Here is a 12,272-nt window from a genome sequence, read left to right as displayed (position 1 = left end):
CACGCAAACGCAATGAAGCGGACTTCGAAATCCGCAGTTGGACCACCGTGATTGGCTCGGCTTTCGGTGCACGAAGCCCTGCACGGGAAGTGTTGCCTGAATTCTCTTCCCGCCTTGCCTGGTTGTCTCTTGCGATCAAAACAAATTTCTTTCGCATCAAACATGGTAGTCGATTCGGAAGCAGCCTACCCTCGGGATGAGAAGACTACGAGCAACAGCTTTGGCCGCGAAGCGACACAGCCTCTCGCACCGACGAAATCCCGCTCGTCGTACAAAGGCGGGCCTCACACGCTCGACAACAAACCGGACGATGTGGATGCAGCGATCTGGATGGAGGAAGTGTCAGTTGTGGGCGTGCAAGAGCGCAAGGTGAGTCGCTTCCGAGTGGTCGCACGAGCAGCACCAGCTGACCTGTCTATGTTTGCTCTGGGGCAGCTGTCGTGTTCGTTTTCAGCCTCGCCGGCTCTGGACCGTCTTGACTGCTAGCTAACGAACGGCTTTCTTCTGTGCATGTCTGTAATCAGGGTACCAAGCCGCCGCCCTCCTACTGACTGAATAGTAAGTTGCATCTTAATTCTCTGGCGATGCGATCGAACAGGGGGAAAAGCCCCTGAAGAGGCTATGCTTTGATCATTTCTCGGGCTGACCTCGCAACGTATCATTCACAGTGTTGTTCTCGCCATTCTCGCCTTCCCGTACTCGTACCAAGTGCTTGTATGTAATGTCCCGGTGATCTACCACGAGGACTGAAGAGCTGATTTGGTACTTGAGGGTCACAGGGCTATGCAGGGTGAGCGCAATTTCGCTTCAAGGCTCGGTTGCGTTTGCTGCTAGGGCTTCTCGCTCGCCAATGCGTTGCCACCTCACTAGCCGCGAGCGGGTTCTGAAATTCACGGGCTTGAATTTTATCGAGGCTAACGATTCTGGTCGAACCCTTCAGCGCAACCCTCTCAATCTTGTTCGTCGGACTGAGTACATACTACACGTCGTACATTCTCTGGAAATTCTGCATGAGGCATCCTCAGATTCGTGACGTGAGTTTCCGCCGATCGCAGCCTGTCCGACGCAAGCTGACAGCTCTGCGCAGATCGCCGACGCTGCCGAAGTCTTGACAGGTAGCAGACTGGGATGGTACGCGGCATTCATCGGTCTCGCCCTGAACAAATAAGTCCTTCGGAACTCTTTCGTCCCATTTACGCTTGAACTAATTTGGATGTCTGTAATTACTTGGTTCATTATGGGTCTGCATGTCGTCGCTGGCGCTACTGGTACGCTCAAGCCACTTACGCTCAGCCTTTTGTCGACTTCCTAACGATCATTGTCTTTCACAGCCATTCAAACGATTCGCGGCGGCACGGAGAGTACGCTCGTCTGGGCTATCGCGATAGCAGTCATCATGTGGTTCTTCTCGAACCTCAGGAGCTTCTCGCAAATGTCTACTGTCGGTCTGCTAGCCTCGAGGTGAGCCGGTTCTGAACAACAAGCTGGGAGTCCGCACTTAGCTTCTTCATCCTGCAGCACTATGTTCATCGCCACGCTTCTCGTGATCATCGGTCACGGTGTACAAGGTACGTTTCACAAAGACATGCTTTTCTGGCCTTGCTGACGATTTGCCATCTCGAGTTAGGCCTCCCCAACGGATACAAACCCAATGTACCGATCACCCACAGCGTTTGGGCACCTGAAGGAACCACTTTCGTGCAAGGAGTCAATGCCCTCCTGAACGTCGTCTACACCTTCATCGGCCACGCTCTCATCCCTTCGTTCGTTGGCGATATGGAACAACCTCGCGATTTCCCGAAAGCTCTTGCTGTTTCGATGGCTGCCGAATTCATCCTCTTCACCCTCACCGGAGCAATCGTCTACCACTACACCGGTACCGAATACGCTACTGCGCCGGCTTACGGATCCCTCCGCGTCAGGTTCGGAAAGGTAGCGGCTGGTTTCGTCCTGCCCACCATTATCAGTAAGCTCCTTTCGGCCTTCGTTATGTCGAGCAAAATTGATTCTTGGCGCTTGCTGCTACAGTTGTCGGCATTCTGTATTCGCTCGTCACGAGTCGAGCGATCTTCTTCCAGATCTTCCGCGAAGGCTCGCCTCACCGCACTGGACACACCGTCAAGGGCTGGTCGGTGTGGCTCGCTATCGTGTTTGGTGGATGGGTCATTTCGTTCATCATCGGAGAAGCTATTCCATTCTTCTCGGACATGCTCTCCTTGATCTCTTCGCTATTCGATTCCTGGTTCGGCTACATCATGTGGGCTTGCGCATGGTGGCAAATGTCGCACGGTCAGCGAGGCGGAATCAGGGGGATCTCGGAGACTATCCTCAATGCTTGTGAGTGGCCTCTGCGCACTGACTTGTCCAATCAGAAGACATGCTCATCTGGGTCTTATCAATTCAGTGATCCTCATTACTGGATTCTTCTTCTTCGGTGCCGGTACTTACGCTTCGGTTCAGAGTGTAAGCCTCCCAGTGGCTGTTGAAAAGCGCTTCTCAACTGACACTTTGCGTTGCCGTGATACCGACAGATCATCGATTCTTGTTTGTCCCAAATTTCCTGTGCTCGCTCTTGTCTGTAGCTACTAACCTATCTCTCCGAACCTTACAGACGCTGCGGGAGCTGTCAAGACCCCCTTTACCCGAGCCAACACCGGATTCGTCCTCGAGCACTAAAAACTGGTCAATAGCGATCAACTCGTAGATCAGGTTTTGAATTTGCCGAACCTGTTGCTGTCAACCGTTCTGTACTATGCCCTCTGTATTTCTTCTCTGCGACACCTGAGGTCTCCTTCTGAACTGGCTCAGGCTTTCCCTCCGTTTTCTATTCCAGATGAAATTCCGATCCTGTCTTTCCTTTGGTATCGCTGCCGTCCACCTAAGTGCAAGCTCCAGGCATACGTATCGGTAACTGTGCAACTGTTTGCAGTATTCTGGAGAAAAGTGTTCGCGCGGAATAGAACCCATATTTTTTCTGCTCGAGCGCGCGACGGGTAGCCGTTCCCCTCATCCGAGAAAGCAGTCGCAACACGAACCTCCGCATATCTCTCTTCCTCCCCCCCTGCTCTCCACCTGGAAAGCCTTCCGATTCGAGACGATGCTGCTATCGACCTCTGCTCGTACCCTGAGGACAATCGTCGCTCCATCCGGACGACGATCGAGTTCGCAGTTGACCGCGACCTGTTCTTCCCCCCACTTCTTCAACTCGGTCATGCCTGAAGGAGCCACGATCCCTGCATTTCGCCTACTCGACACCGAAGGGCAAATCTCGTCTCAAGTCGGTCAGGAATGGAGGGACAAGGTCGCAGCGATCGAACCGCACGTGCTCGAGAAACTCATGAAGACCATGTCGCAACTCCCGATTCTCGCAAGTCTTTGGGATCGAGTTCTCCTCTCATGTCAGGGGAGATGATAGGCTGATGCATGTCAGGAGAACAGGATCAAATTTTGTACTCGTCACAGCGACAAGGCAGGATCAGTTTCTACATGACGAGCTACGGCGAAGAAGGTGCAGTCGTAGGCTCTGCAGCCGCCTGGGAGAACGACGACGAAGTGTTTGCGCAGTATCGAGGTACGCATTGCTCTTGGCTGGCACAATCGAGCACTGGAGAAACTGACCGCTTGTCTGGGTTTTTGTTTCCCAGAGGTTGGTGTGCTGTTGTGGCGCGACTACCCGTAAGCATTCCTTTCGTAGCTCGTCCGCTGTTTGGCGAGATTGCTAATGTTGTTTCGCGTTGACAGTCTGTCGAGCTTGATGGCGCAGGTGTTTTCGTCGAAATCGGACACGGCGACCAAAGGTGAGCTTTTCGTCGTCGCTTGGCGTCGTCGCTGGGCATTCCTGAGCGCCGGATTGCGTTTTCATTGACAGGTCGACAAATGCCGGTCCACTACGGATCTCCCCAGCACCACTTTCACACGATTTCGTCCCCTTTGGCGACCCAAATTCCCCAGGCTGCTGGAGCGGCGTATGCCCTCAAGCGTACACCGGGCAGGGAGCAGAGCTGCGTCATCTGTTACGCTGGCGAGGGCGCAACGAGTGAAGGCGATTTCCATGCTGGATTGAATAGTGAGCTTTTTCTTGAACATTCTGTCGAAGCCAGATATCGCTGACGCCCTGCGACTACGATCGGAATAGTGGCAAGCGTCCTTGGAGGTCCTGTCGTCTTTTTCGTTAGGGTGAGTCAGGAAGCTCGGAGCGCGTGCCGGCTGAAATGACTGACTAGTCTCCTTGTTCGCCAGAATAACGGGTGAATCTCTCCGCTCTGTTCGCGCGTCTATCCCCCGCGCGCCAGAGGTGCTGACGAATGGACGGATTCCAGCTTTGCAATCTCGACACCGGTGTCTCAGCAGTACAAAGGAGACGGGATCGCCGCGCGAGGTCCTGCCTACGGCATAGAGACGATTCGAGTCGACGGCAACGATCCCATCGCAGTATATCTCGCGTGCAAGGAGGCGAGAGCGAAAGCCGTCGAGGGATCGAAGCCTGTCCTGGTAGAGGTCAGTCTCGCCCCGAGGAAAAAGACAGGTAGTTCAACAGGAGAATACTGACTTGTCCCGATCCAGGCCATGAGTTATCGCGTTTCCCACCATTCGACGTGACTATGCTCCCCCTTCGTACACATGCTTACTAGCACCCGGAGGCGCTGACAGATATTCCCTCGCTCGCAACAGATCTGACGATTCGTCCGCGTACCGCAACTTGTCGGACGTCGAATCTCGCAAGAAACTTGATTCGCCTATCTTCCGCCTCCGAAGGTACCTCGAATCACTGTCGAGTCCATTGTGGTCGAATGCGCGCGACGACGAAACGAAATCGGAACTCAAGAAGTCGATCTTGCGAGAGTTCTCGAAAGCCGAGAAGGAGAAGAAGCCCAAGCTCGAGGAAATGTTTGGCGACGTGTTTGCCTCGAAACCGCGGGAAGAAGGTGTACACGGTGGAGAATTGGAGCGACCGCAGAGGGAACAGAAGGGAGAGTTGAAGCGACTCGTCGAGAAATGGGGACAGACGCGAGAATGGAAGAACGAGCTGGACAAGTTTGATGGCGGGAGGGACGCAGTGTTGAAGTGGTGACTCGGTCGTTACGAGTAGTCTTGTTGCCGTCCAAGGCTGAATCTGTTGTACCCTGGGCGAACGAGTTGTTCACGTGCTTGTCCTTCATCACCGAAGATTTCGACCGTCAGGTTTCATGGTCGACTGTTGCTTTGAGAGCCATTGGGGAAATATCCTCATTACACGTCTCCGAGACGGCGCTTCAATCGCTTGATCTCGTCCTCGAGATCTCGCTCGCGTACTCTCCACTTGCTCAGGATGGTCAATTCCCTCGTTTTGCGTGCCCGTTTCTCGTCGATATCGACCTGGTTCCCATCTTGAAATCCAATTGAAAGACCCATCAGGATTCCGGTCCCCAGGTTGAACCCCGCAAAGGTCGCGAGCAGCGAGGCGAATTGAGCATCAAACTCTCTAGTGTTGAGCAGGTAGTAAGACAGAGACGCGAGTAAGATCCTGCCTGGTACTGGAATTCACTGGATCGTGATCAGTACTTTCTGAGAGAACGAAAGAACAGGAGAAGGTTTGGACTAACCCGAGTTGCGCTTGAACTTGTCGTCTTTCGTATAGATACTCATGACGTAGAAGAAACTGATCGACAACAATCCAATCCCGAATGCGGTCATCGTCGATGTGCCTACAGGGGATTCAGGTTGTGAGAAGTGGGGGTCGTCGAGTCCCGCGAGACGGCTTGCGAAATGTAGTAGGGGTCCAGTCGTCGAGATGAATGAGTTTGGAGAGAACACCAAGCCGTAGCCTGTGGACGTAGGTCGTCCCAGAGAATCTAATTAGCTCGTGATTGACTTGAGCTGGCGGGAGTGAGAGCGCGACGTACCCGAATAAGTCAGCGCCAGAGCTGTCAGAAGCTGCTGCAGGTTCGACAGATAAGGCATTTGAACAGGTACTCGTGAAGCGACCGGTTGAGCGCCGCTCAAGGGAATCGCTCGTTTGCAACTAGTTGGCTTCAGGACAGGGGCAAAGTTGTCTTTACAACATTCCAGCAGATACATCTTCACAATGTCACGAATGGGTATACTTGCGTATTGCAACAGAACGAGTGGGAAGACGGAAAACACACGCACAATAGACCAAAAAAGAAGGGAAAAAGACGAAACTATCCACACAGATCCTGGCTTTGAACCCTTAAGCTCCAACGTTGCCAGATACCCAGTCCTCCAACTCCATTCATGCAGCCTGTTCTTACTACTGCTGCTGTTGCTGCTGCTGCTGAGCCATCTTGACCCGCATCATCTCGCCGCAGCTGTTGAAGTTGTCTTGCTTCTTCTCAATCTGTTGTTGCAATGTCGACAAGTTGGACTTGAGCGCCAGAATCTTCGTGTTGTACAACGTCTTGGCCGCTTTCGTTGGCTGTACAATAACGAGAGAGAGGGAGAGAGTGATCAGGACTTGGTGTGGAGCAGAGGAAACGATGCAGATCATGAGACGGCATCTGTCCTCGCAACTAACCTTTTCGACGAAGTAGCCAGTACCGACATCGATGATGACGTTTTCGGTGTCTTTGATCTTGCCCGGAACGTACAACGAGCTCGTGAGCGGGATCAGGATCTTCTTGTCTGCTCGTTTATTCCCGGTAATTTACGTTTGCGCAACAGCGTGAATTTGGGAATGAGAAAGACACGATGATCAGCATGAGCTATTTGAGAAGCACGAGCCTCTAGGGAAGCGCACCTTGGTTCGCAGGTTTGATGGAATCGAGCGAGTCCATGCAAGCCATGAACTTGCTCTGTGCGGCTTTGAGATCTCCAAATGCTTGCGTCAAATGTTTCAGTTCCTAGTACACGTTCACAAAGGTCGAGGTCAGTGAACCGGGCTGAGGTTGCCGCGTTGGCGCGAGAGAAGGGTAGAGGTGAGATGATGTCGCACTTGTTCGAGTTGCTGACGGACAGACGCGATCTGTTCGAGCGTCAGATCCTCTAGCGAGACAGTGCCTGGTGGTGCCGACATGGTTGGGTTGATACGATGAAGAACCGACGCGTTTCTTGGAAATCACAAGTTCATGATGCGCGTCTCCGGAAGCTACAGTATCATACGGGCAAATCTTCAAGTCTTTTGCACAGCAAAAAGGCAGTCGAGTCAATCTACGGAGAAATTGCTACTAGCCCTTCTTGAGTCCCGCTTCCCGATCACTCAGGTACATCGAAATCGCCAGGATATCGTCTTGTCCTCCAGCCTTCTTCAACGCCTTGACCAAATCTTCTCTCGATGCTTGTGGGAGCACATCTGTCAACCGATCCAATGCCATCGAGTCGATCTCGCTGTCCCCGGGCATAGGCGAGGGAGGAGAGGTCGCGGATTCTGGAGGTGAGATCAGAGTACCGTACGAGAACGACGCTCGATGAGGATGTGCACTGGCAAAGTTGGGTGATCCACTGTATGGCGAGGAATTGCCTATCACGGGCGAGTTATTGCGCGAGTCGAACGAAGCTCGGGACGACAAGGTTCCGGGCATGCGCGGACCTCCAACTGAACGGTTGTTCGCGTTCGCGCCCACACTCACGCTTGATGCAGTGGTCGTCAGCGCCGATGAGCTGTATAGTAGCGGCGATGGGTTCGAGATCTGAATTCCACCTCCCCCAGCTCCGTTTGAGGATCCGGTCGAACGGGGTATCGGCACGGTCGAGGGCGGCTCTCGTTTCGATGTCCGTCGACCCAACGATCTCGAGAAGAACGAAGGCCGTCCCGGACCTCCAGCCGAAGCGGAAGGTAACCCAGATCCCAAAGTCGATCGACTGCTGTTCGTTCCATGTGAGGCGAAACCGTTCTGGATCGAACTATTGTAGCTCAAGACGCCAGGGTAAGGTGTCGTAGGTTGCATGTCACGAGGTCCAAACGTGGATGGCGTGATCTCCTTCGCGCGATATCCATCTCCGCGAGGCGCAAAGGTTGCTGTAGAGCTGTCTTGTCGGAACGAGCGCGCCGTCTTGAGGGGCGAAGTGTGCTGTCTAGAATTTGCCGTAGCTGTGATAGGACGGCGGTTGATGCAACGGCGGTGTTCGTCAGCTTCGAGCACAGGGTCACCTCTCGATGGAAGGAAGCGCGCGAGCCGCTCACCCCGGGTGGTTGCGAAACGCGGATTCCTGACGACATCGATCCACTCGTCGAGCCTGCTTTTCTCGCGACTGAGATCGTTGATTTTCGCAGCATAGATCCTCGCGCGTTCTCCTGCTGTTCGCGCACGCTGCAACTCTCCAGTCGCCTGGATCGACATCGGCAGTGGACGACGTCGCAAAAGTGGAGGCAATGAATGACCGATGATCGCCTGTTGAGATGCCTGTCTGGGCGCTGCGACAGGAGGAGAGAGAGTGGATGCGCGCGACTGTGTTCGTAGGCGATTCTGCGTCTGCACCATGGACTCGGAGCTCGCTGTCCGCGCAGATGACGAAGGTCGTGGGTCGAGAATTGAAGTCTGACTAGTGGCAGGAGCGAGGGTTCCGTTGGTTGCCGTGGTTGCGCTAGGTTTTGCAGGTTCAACTTTGCTCGCACTGCTTTCCGCCAATTCGGTCTGTACCTCGCCGGGTGGCTCTTGTTCGGCTTCGAGTCGACTCTTCTTGAGGTCCGCAATGAAGGCAGCGGCTCTCGCTTTCGCGTCTCCTTTCGGTGTCGAACTCCTCCCGGCCTTGAGCTCAACCGTCGGGCTTGATCTGTCGCCGGAGCGAGGTACAGCATCGAATGGAAACCCGCCGTCGGCTGTCGCCGGAATGTTGACGAGGTTTGGCGATAACCCGGTACTCGCATCAGCAAAGACCTCTCGATCCCCGTCCTCTCCATACCTGCTGCTGGTCGACGAGTTTGTCCTGGTGTCCATCGCAACCGACAACAATGCGCCATTCGTAACGACGTTCGCAGCAGATGGAGACAGCGAAGGTGAAGGAGTTGGTAGATCGAAAGTGGCTGCATCGCGAATGTGAGACGAGCGAGCGGGAGTTGGTGAAGTCGTGGCATTGCTGATCGAAGGGGAGGGGGATGTCCAGTCGAGTCGACCGTAGACATCAGCAAAGTCAGACGCCGAGAGAGGGGTACTTGGGCTAAGAGAGAGAGAGGGGGGGGGAAGGAGTTCAGTCAGCACACGCAGAATTTGGGCGAAAAGGACAAGACAATCTACCTCGTGAGTCCGCCAGCCGCCGTTTCCTCCACTCGTTTGCTTATGGCAGAGCTCGGTTCGGTCGTTTCCTCTTTCACTGGTGACTTTTTGAGCCCGAGGCCCATCACACTAGTCCGTCTGCGCGACTTTTCGGGAATGCTGGGGGGTCGCGGCGATCGAGGCGAACCCATGACTGGTGACGCATGCGGTTGGTGAGGCCTGGGCGGAGAGACCTTGGTCGTCGCGTCTTCAGAGCTCGATCTTGAAGAGGACATGGCGAGCGGTGCAGAATCGGCTAACACAGGGTCATTCGCGTTGGGTGTTGCTGCAGGACTCACTGAGACAGAATCCGTACGGGGTGCGAGGCTGAGACTGGAGGTTTGTCTGCGAGGTGGTCGAACAGGACTCGATAAGGCGCTGCGGTTCGAGGTGCGTGAAGACGGCCGCACGCTCGGAGAGAGGGAAGGTGTCGGAGAGGGCGCTCGAGAAGAGATCGGAGTCGTGGCGGCTTGGAGATGCTTGGGCTGGACCGCAGTCGGCGAAGTAGGATCGCCAAGTATCGACGGATCCCCAGCCGCTGGCTCTGGTAGTGAGAGGTCGGACCTCTCCTCGGGCGATGGGATGACTGGACTTGCAGGTTGGATGGTGCCGACGGTGGGCAGCATAGGAGAGCTCGGGAGGCTCGCAGCGGTATCAGATCGAGCGTAAGCGCCCATAATGTCGAATTCGCTGATAGGCCTCGCTTGGTCTCGAGCTGCGCTCGGTTCATTCTCGGCGAGGAGCGGAGACCTAAGCGAGATCGCCCCGACATCGTCGAGATGGGTCGGAGCCAAGTCGGTCGCCCACGAGTTGTCTTCTTCGTCTTCGAACGAATAGGATGACGAGTTTGACGACGATGACTTGGCTGAGGGAGGGCGAAGAGCAGAAGACACAGGATGGGATGGTACGCGAGAGTGTGTGCTTGGGGCAGGGGAACCCGTGCGCGACCTGGAGAAAGAGGTCGCGGGAAGAAGCTGAGGCGGTGTGTGAAGTGGCCGGGGCGAAGAAGGTTCCCGTGCGTGCGTTCTCGATGCCGCTGCACGACTTGGAAGTCCTGTCGGCGTCGTGTCGAGGTCATCGTACCTGGTGCTGGCGGACCTCGGAGTTGCAGGTCCGATGTCTGGCACGCGCTCGTCAGCTGCAGCCCACGGCGCGTGCTCGAGTCGCGACGGAGTGGTCGAACGGGAACTGGCGCCGGAGGTGCCTTTCCCTCTTCCGTCCTCTCCGAGCAAAAGTTCGACGTCGTGGGACAAGTCCCTGTCGGCCATGGTGCCCCAGGTTGAAAGCGACGTCGTTCTGGGCAAGCGTCCTGTCCCAGCTTCCGACCCGGTAGACGATCTCAGCGAGTGTTTGGAAGAATTTGAGGCTGAGCGAGAATGTGGCAGTGCGAAAGATGTGCTTGCTTGAGGGAAGCGGTCCTCGAACGCGGCCGAGAGCGAGGACGAGGACGCCGACGAGAACAAAGGCGGTTCCAGTGCAGGCGCACGGAAACCTGATTCCAGGACAAGAGTTGTCAGTGACTGCTGCGTGATGGAAGTCCAATGCGGCGAACGAGTCGACCTTGCAAACAGTCGGGCCGAGCAAAGAGAGGAGGGGGAAGAGGGGCACCGGGACCACCGGGAACACCGGAACCCTACCGACGGAGCACAGGCGGACAAGAGTGCTTACTGGTCTGACTACCGATCGAGCTGTCGCGGCTGCGATTGTACGCTCTGGCACGAGCAGGAGCGTCCATACGCGACCGCGAGACCGTGTTCGTCGAGCGTCTCTGCGTTCAACTTGCGGTCCCCTCCTGCAGGCGGCGCTCTTGTTATGGTTGGTTCGCCGCTTGCAGTCGGCGCTCAAGCGAGTCCTGACAAGCTGGTGGGCGGGGTCGGGACGAGACGTGCGGGTGCCGGCGGGTAGCGGAGCAGATCGACGACGGCGCTCGCCCCGACCGGAGATAGGCACGCGTCTCGTGGCTCGCCGTGACAGTTCGTCGGCCGAGGAGTATGTCTGGATCTGCGGTTACCGGCAGCAGTATCAATCACGCCAAACACGCCCTGCGCAAGCAGATCACGGCTCGCCTCCGCGCGGTCCCCCCGCAACAAATCGCGGCCGAATGTTCGTTGATGCCTCTCTCCGAGACTCTCCTCTCGAGCTGACCAGGGAACCGATTGAAACAGCGCAGAAGATTGTCGATCACCTGCTGCAGTCGCCGTACTACGTCGCGGCGCAGAACATCAGTTGCTACCTCTCGCTGCCGGTCGGCGAAGTTCAAACCGACTCGATCATCCGCCATGCGCTTGCACACGACAAGCGTGTGTACATCCCGTACTGTCCGATCGAGGACAAGACCACCATGAAGATGCTCCGGCTCAAGGATGTCGGCCACTTTGAAGGGCTCAAGCTGAACCGCTGGGGCATCCGAGAGCTCGACCCCAACGAGGTGCGCTTGTACTCTCAAACACCCTTCCTGCATCTATCTGTGTGCTGACATGCGTCACTCTAGATCGAAGGCCTCGAAGATGGTGAGGCGCAGATTTCGTTCGTTTGTGCGACGCTGGCGCGCAACCTGACGATTGATTTCTCCTCTTGCAATCAGCGGAACATCCCATAGCGGGTGGGCTCGACCTCATCCTCGTGCCCGGGTTAGCGTTTGACCGACAGCGCCGGCGGCTCGGGCACGGCAGGGGATATTACGATCGTTACATCACGACCTGCGCCGACTACCTCCCGAGGTTTGCGAAACATCCTCCAAAAACAGGTGCGTTTAGCAGGCACAGGACGATACGCTTCGGAGACCAGTACTGACGTCGTCCCGGATCGATTGTCACACTCCTTCAGTCGCGCTCGCACTTGAAGCGCAGATGGTGCAGGAAGGAGAGCTCATCCCGACGAACGAGTGGGACCGACTGCCCGACGTGCTCTTGACACCACAGGGCGAACTGTAGCGATGTGATTCGCAACGTCACGATTTCGCGCCACCAAGGGATCGGACATCCGCAACCCGCTCCGCGACGAGTTCAATCAGAACAGGACTCGCCACCAGTCCTCCTTGCAAGTCACAGCTGTAGTTCCGTCTCCACAAAGATCTTCATCGAA

General features: G+C 55.7%; 6 protein-coding genes across 6 annotated transcripts; 3 read left to right on the top strand and 3 right to left on the bottom strand.

Annotated features, from left to right (window-relative positions):
• Positions 1–162: 162 nt before the first annotated feature.
• JCM15063_003652 (uncharacterized protein) lies at positions 163–2,676 on the top strand (the record flags this gene model as incomplete). Its single annotated transcript, XM_076675573.1, has 15 exons — positions 163–369; positions 436–442; positions 525–558; positions 669–714; positions 780–790; positions 941–1,034; positions 1,088–1,115; positions 1,170–1,268; positions 1,332–1,461; positions 1,519–1,568; positions 1,628–1,966; positions 2,029–2,337; positions 2,405–2,463; positions 2,532–2,544; positions 2,612–2,676. 15 exons carry the CDS (start codon positions 163–165, stop codon positions 2,674–2,676), a joined length of 1,491 nt encoding a protein of 496 aa, XP_076537657.1.
• A 421-nt stretch (positions 2,677–3,097) lies between these two features.
• On the top strand, positions 3,098–5,071 carry JCM15063_003651 (thiamine pyrophosphate-dependent dehydrogenase E1 component subunit alpha; the record flags this gene model as incomplete). Its single annotated transcript, XM_076675572.1, has 10 exons — positions 3,098–3,367; positions 3,439–3,571; positions 3,645–3,675; positions 3,742–3,797; positions 3,869–4,066; positions 4,136–4,176; positions 4,240–4,247; positions 4,320–4,497; positions 4,564–4,595; positions 4,672–5,071. 10 exons carry the CDS (start codon positions 3,098–3,100, stop codon positions 5,069–5,071), a joined length of 1,347 nt encoding a protein of 448 aa, XP_076537656.1.
• Positions 5,072–5,229: 158 nt separating this feature from the next.
• JCM15063_003650 (uncharacterized protein) lies at positions 5,230–5,940 on the bottom strand (the record flags this gene model as incomplete). Its single annotated transcript, XM_076675571.1, has 3 exons — positions 5,230–5,513; positions 5,583–5,804; positions 5,883–5,940. 3 exons carry the CDS (start codon positions 5,938–5,940, stop codon positions 5,230–5,232), a joined length of 564 nt encoding a protein of 187 aa, XP_076537655.1.
• A 310-nt stretch (positions 5,941–6,250) lies between these two features.
• On the bottom strand, positions 6,251–7,012 carry GIM5 (Gim5p; the record flags this gene model as incomplete). The annotated part of the gene is made up of 4 exons (XM_076675570.1): positions 6,251–6,415; positions 6,515–6,621; positions 6,737–6,839; positions 6,932–7,012. 4 exons carry the CDS (start codon positions 7,010–7,012, stop codon positions 6,251–6,253), a joined length of 456 nt encoding a protein of 151 aa, XP_076537654.1.
• Positions 7,013–7,163: 151 nt separating this feature from the next.
• Positions 7,164–10,923, bottom strand: JCM15063_003648 (uncharacterized protein; the record flags this gene model as incomplete). Its single annotated transcript, XM_076675569.1, has 3 exons — positions 7,164–9,093; positions 9,171–10,680; positions 10,857–10,923. The coding sequence occupies 3 exons, from the start codon at positions 10,921–10,923 to the stop codon at positions 7,164–7,166; spliced, it is 3,507 nt and encodes a 1,168-aa protein (XP_076537653.1).
• A 256-nt stretch (positions 10,924–11,179) lies between these two features.
• On the top strand, positions 11,180–12,121 carry FAU1 (5-formyltetrahydrofolate cyclo-ligase; the record flags this gene model as incomplete). Its single annotated transcript, XM_076675568.1, has 5 exons — positions 11,180–11,291; positions 11,354–11,616; positions 11,680–11,698; positions 11,773–11,934; positions 12,015–12,121. 5 exons carry the CDS (start codon positions 11,180–11,182, stop codon positions 12,119–12,121), a joined length of 663 nt encoding a protein of 220 aa, XP_076537652.1.
• Between the last annotated feature and the right edge of the window lie 151 nt (positions 12,122–12,272).

Source organism: Sporobolomyces koalae (assembly GCF_050403365.1).
Source record: "Sporobolomyces koalae JCM15063 DNA, S_koalae_JCM15063T_v1_ctg1, whole genome shotgun sequence".
NCBI classification, from domain to species: Eukaryota; Fungi; Basidiomycota; class Microbotryomycetes; order Sporidiobolales; family Sporidiobolaceae; genus Sporobolomyces; species Sporobolomyces koalae.
Note: the sequence above shows the minus strand (reverse complement) of the source record. Positions and strands in the feature narration are given on the sequence as shown.